This window comes from Rosa chinensis, chromosome 1, assembly GCF_002994745.2.
Source record: "Rosa chinensis cultivar Old Blush chromosome 1, RchiOBHm-V2, whole genome shotgun sequence".
NCBI lineage: Eukaryota > Viridiplantae > Streptophyta > Magnoliopsida > Rosales > Rosaceae > Rosa > Rosa chinensis.
Window position 1 is genome coordinate 12331941 of NC_037088.1, and position 7922 is coordinate 12339862.

The 7922-nt window shown below is 45.3% G+C and overlaps 1 protein-coding gene across 1 annotated transcript; it reads left to right on the forward strand.

The window, feature by feature from the left end:
* Positions 1–2219: 2219 nt before the first annotated feature.
* Positions 2220–3029, forward strand: LOC112201294. Its single transcript, XM_024342214.1, has one exon. It carries the CDS (start codon positions 2220–2222, stop codon positions 3027–3029), a length of 810 nt encoding a protein of 269 aa, XP_024197982.1.
* Positions 3030–7922: the final 4893 nt, after the last annotated feature.

Genomic DNA, 7922 nt, shown 5'->3' on the forward strand with positions numbered 1-7922 from the left:
GACTAGGGGCATCCCTTTACCGCCCACTTCAAATTAGATTCTCTCTTGAAAGAAAAGAGCACTATGCGACCATCGCCCAGAGTAGTAGCCGTGATACAATTTCGATCCGGATGATCTGACTAAGGGATCCGCAAACTCGTCATAGTGTTGATGACGCCCTCTACCCTGTACGGTTCTGTTGTTAACAGCTCCCCAACCGTAAAGAAACATTGTGGACCAACCTTCATTGTCGCCGGAGGAAAGACTACCTCCACTTCTGTTTCCGACAACGCCAATTGTTTGGACCTGAATTTAGCTACTCTCGTGTACGACCATGTTGAGAAGAAATGAGGATAAATTGACACCCATTCAAGACAAATAGTTGGTGAAGTCATACAACCAATGAAAAAGTGTCAGTTTGTCACCCAACTTGATTTGAGGTTTTAGGAACGGACGACCGGGGGAAATGTGAAGTCATACAACCGAGGGAAAAGTGTCGGTCGGTCACCCAGCTTGATTCAAGGTTTTAGTTACGGACGACCCAAAAATCAGTGAGTTGGACCATGTAGCCATATGTTTGGTTTAGTCCGAGTTCAAAAGGGTGGTTACGCATGTGGGCCGAAATGAGAATTAAAAGTGTTCGGCCAAGTTTAGTCAACAGTGTAGACTGAGGACTCTTCGCAAGGAAGGAGTTCGAGTCAATCTATGATATTAATTGTGAAGATCTCAGATATCAGCAAAGTCAGAGTTTTACGAGACGAATCAATCCTAGAAGGAAGGAGAATCCTACTTCAATTCCACGTCTTGGAGGACAAGTTAGCTAGAGTTTTTGACTTGTATATATAGCACATTGTAAATCATTATAAAAGGTCCTGCACCACACAAACAAATCAATATACAACTTTTACTCAAACTTTTCTCTTACTCTTTCATAGGTACTTTGCCTTCTATTCAACTTTCATAACTTGTTTTCATTTTTAGTTTCTTACTTTTATTTCAGTTGTTACATTAAAGCACTTTACTTTCTTGTTCTTTATTTTATATGTACTTTACTTTTCGCACTTAGGAGTAGTTCGTAACGTAGAATTATCATCCATTGATCTCTTTCGGCCAGTCCGGATTGGATTGATGCGATTCGCCGTTCACACACATATCATCTCACAACGTTTTGACAATTGAGTCCACTTCACCTTCATCTTCACTGTGATTTGCGAGTACCTTCATCTAATAGATCTCTCGCTTGTCACCCGAACCTTTGAGTTTACCCAAGAAGTGAACGTGATAGAAGATCCCGGTTAGGATTGACGCCTAACCGAAGTCCTTGCAACAGAGGCATCAGAACCTAACGGCCGAGAGGGTTCCTTCCTCGGCCTACAATCATTTGAAAGAAGTCAGATCAGGCACCATTCAAATCAGAAACCTTGCTTGGCCATTCGGCCTCGAGTTGGCACGCCCGCGCAATTTCAGAAGGACGATTCAACCACAAGTCCCTCGGCCATCATTTGGCCGAGACGATTTTGAGGCAAACATCTTTTGGCACGCCCAGTGGGACAAAAACACTAAGGCGTCATTTTTGGATGCACCCCAATCCATACTCAAAATACCGGGGAAATACTTGTCTTAAGTGTAACGAAGTCGGCCATACCTCGGCCGAGTGTCCGAAGCGAAAGTATACAAGAACAACTTCAGCCATGAGTAGTGGACCAGGGACATCAGGTAGTGGGACACCATCACGTACCTGAACCCCGGTCACGTCTACGGTCACGATTGGTCATGGAACTACAGCCGCAACCCAGGCCCTCCTAGGGGATACCAATACCTCAACCATAGGAATGTCAAGTATGGCCATGATCGTACCAAGCATTCAGACCGAATCTACGTCTGTGACACCATTTGGAATGCCTTCCAGACAAATGGTTCTTTCACATCAAAACTCATCACAGTCTAGACAAAACCAATGGGGGATTTGTCCAAATTTCAACCCTTCGGCCGATGAGATAGCTCGAATGATGGCCGACGAGTCCAGGAGGACTGTCCATGAGTTAAGGCTCTCAGTGGATGGTTTGGGTCGAGATTTGGCAGCAAGCATCAACAATAACACTAGTACCCAGATGACAAATCTCAATAACACCCTGCTCCTCATCTACCATCAATTGATGGCTAACGGGAATAATGGAGCACATGAAAACGTGGGACACCAGCATAACATGCAGGCTCAAATCTAACCCAACCAAGTTAACATGGCCGCTACAAACCAGATGAATATACAACAGCAGCCAAGGATGCCAAATATGCAACAACAGCCAAGGATGCCGTATCCGCTTTATGGCATGCCACCCGAAATGGGATTCGGCCAAGGATTCATCCCTCAGCCGAACCAAGTAAACAACAATGTGGCTCAAAACCATCAGCAGAACAATCATCAAGGAGGAGGTCAAGACCGACCGGTTCGGCTCAATGAGTTTCAAAATTTAGTTGAAGATCTTATGGGAGTCTTACCAAGACGGGTGGAGAGACCAACTTATGTTAAACCGTATCCTGCATATATTGATACCATCCCGTACCCAGCAGGATATCGCATTCCCTCATTCACGTTGTTCTCTGGAGATGCATATCAATCCACTGTAGAACATATTGGCCGATTCACGGCCCAGTGCGGAGAGGCTAGCTCTGACGACAACAAGCTAAGGCTATTCATCCACTTCCTCACGGGACCAGCCTTCACTTGGTTCATCAATCTCCCACCCAACTCAGTCAATAATTGGAGGGAAATGGAACGAGCTTTCCATGACCAATATTATCGAGCGCAACAAGAGATTAGGTTGGCTGATCTGGCCAAGACGTCGCAGATGAGTCATGAGACTGCACAAGAATACTTAAGCCGCTTCAAATTAGCTAGAGCACGATGTCGAGTAAGACTGCCTGAATCTGAGTTCGTAGATATGGCTGTAGCTGGTTTGAGCTTCAAATTCAGAGAACATTTTGAGGGTGTTAACTTCAATGATCTATTCGAGCTCGAGACAAGAATCGATCGGTATGATGCCTCCTGAGGGAAGAAGCTCAAAAGCGGGCAGCATCAAAGGGTACATACTACAAGAATCAGGACGTTAATGCAGTTGATAGGTTTGGAGTGGACTTAAACGAAGACTTGGTTGAAGTGGATTCGGCCGAAGTGGTGATTAAGCAACCCCGTGTGTGCAAAGCTTTGGAACGGGTTGACCCAAAGCAAACCAAACCACCACCGACCCAAAGCACAAGCATAACACAAACTAATGCACGCACTTACACTTTCAATATAGCTAAGGCCGATTTGATCTTTGATCAACTCTTGGCTGAGAGAATGATTCAACTTTCTTTCAGCCATATACTCCCCAAGGCCGAAGAAATCAAGGGGAAGACTTTTTGCAAGTATCATAATTCATGGAAGCATGCAACTAACAATTGTGTTATTTTTCGTGATATGATACAGGATCTCATTGACGCAGGAACTCTCAAGTTCCCTGAAAGTAAGCCAGCGATGAAGGTTGACACCAACCCATTTCCTGAAGCTCAAGTGAACATGGTATTTGTCAGAGTCCCCAAGGATGGGGATGCTCCAAGCAAAACAGCAAATGCTAGCAAGACTACTAGTAAGCTCCAATCAGCGGCCCAGCCAATAGCCGAAGGACTCACAATTGGGAGTATCAAACTTGAGCCACCAAAGGTAGCTGTTTTATGCACTCGGTGCCAGGAAGAAGTCATGCTCGAAGGGGTTTTAAAACTCCAAAGGCCAGAGCAGGTTGTTAAGACTTCTAATTCAGCTCAAAAGGCCGAGAGTGCACCAATAGGAACCAAAATAAGGGTTACACACGAAAGGTTCATTCCAGGTTAGAACCACGAGGCAAAGGAATTATCTCGGCCGAGGTAGGAAAGGCCGAGGCGGACAAACAAAGATTCAGGTCTCAGGTTACCACAAAGCGACCATTGACCCCGGATGTATCAGACAATTATGGTCCACACAGTCCAAGGGAAAGTCCGAAGGGTGTGTTCCATCGTCTTGATAAACCGGACAGAAGATTTTCAGAAAGGGAGCCAGTTAGGCGGCACCTAAACTTTGATCGGCCATTTTATGATAAAGAATATTACGGCCGAAACTAGAAGGACAAAAGAAGATGTCATAGAGATGAGAGTTGTAGCCGTGATAGCTATGACCGTGATGGAAACTCCTTGCCACTAAGGACTTTCAAGCCTCCTATGGTTTCTGACAACCGTTGGTACGGCCGTGTTTCAAGGGACCAGCCGATTGCCCCCATGACGAAAACACAATTGAGAAGATAGCAAAGGCAAGTAGCCGAGGCTAAGAAAGCCCGACTGAGCGAGACAACTAGAACTTCACCTCCGCGACCCGTTAAAAGGTCTGGATACGAAACGGCACCGAGAAGGCTTAGAACATACGTGAAAAAGAGCACTGATCCTTCTATGGATAAATCAACTCGGGATACTGAAGACATGGAAATCGACTCAAGCAGGAAGGGGGTATTGAAGGTGCACTTTAAAGAGGCCCCTCTCCCAAAACCGTTGGTTGTAATGGATAGGAATCAAGATCCACCCTTTACGGCGGAAGGACTCGTAACTATGCGAAATTATCATCTTTTGCATTCGGCCATTGATTGGTATGGTTTGACTAAGGAGGAAAGCAAGCTTTTAAATGAGGTGCGTAGGGATTGCAATAGATGCGAAGAACTTTGGGCACCTGATGTGAGAAGAGGCGTCAGAGCCAAATATCAAGCTTATTTGGAAGATCAGGAAATAAAGGCTGATTATACTTCTCTTCCCATTTCAAAAGGCGACCTACAGTATTTGAGGGAATACTTTAGTATACCCTCGGCCGAAGAATTATTCGGCCTAACAATTGAGGAACAAAGACTTGCGTTCATATTTGAGGAACGTATGGAGAAGATGGATAGAGAAAGATGGGAAATTCTCCACGCACCGCGTTCACCCTCGTCTTCATCAGGTACACCGTTATCGGGAAAAGAAGAAGAAGAACTTTCTGAGTTGAATGGTGATGAAGAGCCTTTCGTAAAACTTTACAAGAACCTGAACCCTCCCTTTTCAACTAAGGGACTTAGGAGAATGAAGGAGTATCACCGAAAGAATTCTGCTCTTGCATTGTACGGACCAACAAACAAGGAGATGGATACGTTACATATGATCACTGAATGCCCAAGGTCGGTGACCCTTTTGTTGGACTTGGATTCTAGCCTTGGTTTAAAGGTTGCTTACCAGGCTGTCCAAGAAGGCATAGAGCTTAAAGTTGGTAATGAGGAAATTCCAATATTAGATAGAGACCTGAAGTATTTGAAGAGGTTCCATAAGATCTAATCTGCGGTCGAGATGTATGGAATGACTACTCAGGAAAGAGAGCTGATGAATCGTTTCGACCACCATGTCTGAGAAGAAGAAAATCGTCGGCAAGCCCAAGAAAACCAAGACTTGGCCAAATGGTTAGAAGACACTAACACAAATGATAAACAAGACCAACATTTAGATGACTTGGATCTTGAAGTCGATGACTAGGGTGACAAGGGCATATTGGAGGACGATGAAGACCTATTGGATGAGGATATGGGGGATTATGATGACATAGGGGACTATGAGGAACAGGTTGACTACGATGATGCCGATCAGGTTCCTGACGTCCCAACCTCCAATCCACAGGTTGATACCACCATCAACACTTTGACCGAGACAAGTGTACAAGCTTCGGCCAGGGAGGCCGAGGGAGCTACTATCCCAATATCTCAAGACATCGGTGACTTTAGGGTGAATATGACTAGCGTTCAGTCAGCAACTAAGATTGATTTCGACCTGGTGCAGGAAGAGAGAGATTCGGCTGTTGTATATTTTTCTCGGCCGAGCGGATCCATGATCCAAGTCAAAGATCCCATCCTCATTGATGCTTGTATAGGTGGATACCGATTTTTGAGGGTTTTAGTGGATGGCGGATCAGCTGTCAACATCCTTCCTTGCTCCTTTATACGTCAACTCCACCCTGCCAGGTATGGCTTTGTTCCAACTGATATTTCTGTTTACGACTATACAGGGGAAGAGGCTGAAGTCAGAGGGGCATTGCCATTGATGGTAACTGTAGGAAAGAAAAGCTCAACAACTTGTTTCTTCATCATTCCCACTGATAATTCGTGCACTGCCATACTGGGTCGTGATTGGATCCACCAGAATACTTGTATCCCTTATTCAGTACACCAACTTCTTGTTTTGTGGAATGGGAATGAAGTTGAGGTCGTACGGTCAGCTCAAACCGCAGATAAAAGAGAAACAGTCATCGATATGGTGTATGTGCTTCCATCCGAGTTTCAAGCTAAGCCGGGACAATTGAATGGAATGGAAGGGGATGTGCGAGAAGAAGTTGAATGCCAAGCTCCAGCACAGGACTTAGCCAAAGCCTACTTTCCAAAGCCAACACCAGCTATGTCTAAGCATATCAAGCCATTGTATATCACGGCTCATTTCGAGGGATATCCGATCTCTAAAGTGTTGGTAGATGGTGGAGCAACCGTGAATGTTATTCCTATTTCGATTGCCGAAAAATTGAAGAAGACCGACAAAGATATTGTATCATCTGAGATCGCCATCCGAGATTTTTCAGGTGGTAGGAAGCAAACCAAGGGAATTCTACCCTTAGAGGTCACAGTAGGCAACAAGAGCATGATGACCGGTTTCTTTGTCATAGATTCCAAACCTTGTTATAACGCTATCCTTGGGAGAGACTGGATACATCAGAGTATGTGCATCCCGTCGTCCATGCATCAGATTCTGGATTTCTGGAATGGGGACACCGTGGAAGTAGTGGAAGCTGACTCTCAACCATTGAAAGCTTCGGCCAATGCAATTGATGCCCAATACTACGAGGAGGAAATTGGGTGCTCAGAAATTCAGAGGGAAGATGGTACTGGCCGAATTACAAGGATAACCATGTGAAGAGCACTGGCCCTAGGCGCCGAGAAAGTCCACGAGGACTCGGAGCGGCCAGCATTGGCGGACTTTTTTGATCCCATAATCCATGGATAGTGGCCTAGAGAAGCAGACACCATTGGCCGCGGTTGAATCAACAATGAGGAAACTGCTGGCCCATTGGGCCGAAAACTCTCTTCAGAGTGATTCGGCAATGAATTTGCTAGAATTTATCACAGAAGGAGCAGCAGAGGATGAACTGAAGATAGAAGACATCGGCCCTGCACCGGCCGAGTTGGAAGACGACCTTACTGAAACTCAAGACCCACTAGAAGACCTGAATTTAGGGACCACCGAGGAGCTTCAGATAGTCAGGATCAGCAAGCTCTTGCCACCCAAGTTGAAGGAAGACTTGAAGGCTCTGTTGACTGAGTTTCAAGATTGTTTTGCATGGAGTTACCATGAAATGCCTGGTTAGATAGAAGTATAGTAGAACATAGGTTGCCTATACAGTCCAATTGTAAGCCTTACAAGCAACCTCCTCGGCGATGTGCCGCCGAGGTTTTGCCTGAAATTAAAGAAGAAATGGAACGTTTATTAAAGGCCGGTTTTATTCGAACGGCCAGGTATGTTGAATGGTTATCTAATATCGTGCCAGTAAGGAAAAAGAATGGCAAAATGCGCATATGTGTTGATTTTAGAAATCTAAATTTGGCCACCCCTAAGGATGAGTACCCAATGCCCGTGGCCGACTTGCTCGTGGATGGTGCGGCCAAACATGAAATTCTTTCTTTCATGGACGGGCACACTGGCTACAACCAAATTTTTTATAGCTGAGGAGGATGTTCACAAAACGGCGTTCAGATGCCCAGGCGCAATAGGAACATTTGAGTAGCTCGTTATGCCATTTGGACTCAAAAACGCCGGAGCAACCTATCAAAGGGCCATGAATATGATCTTTCACGACCTAATTGGTCACATAGTCGAAG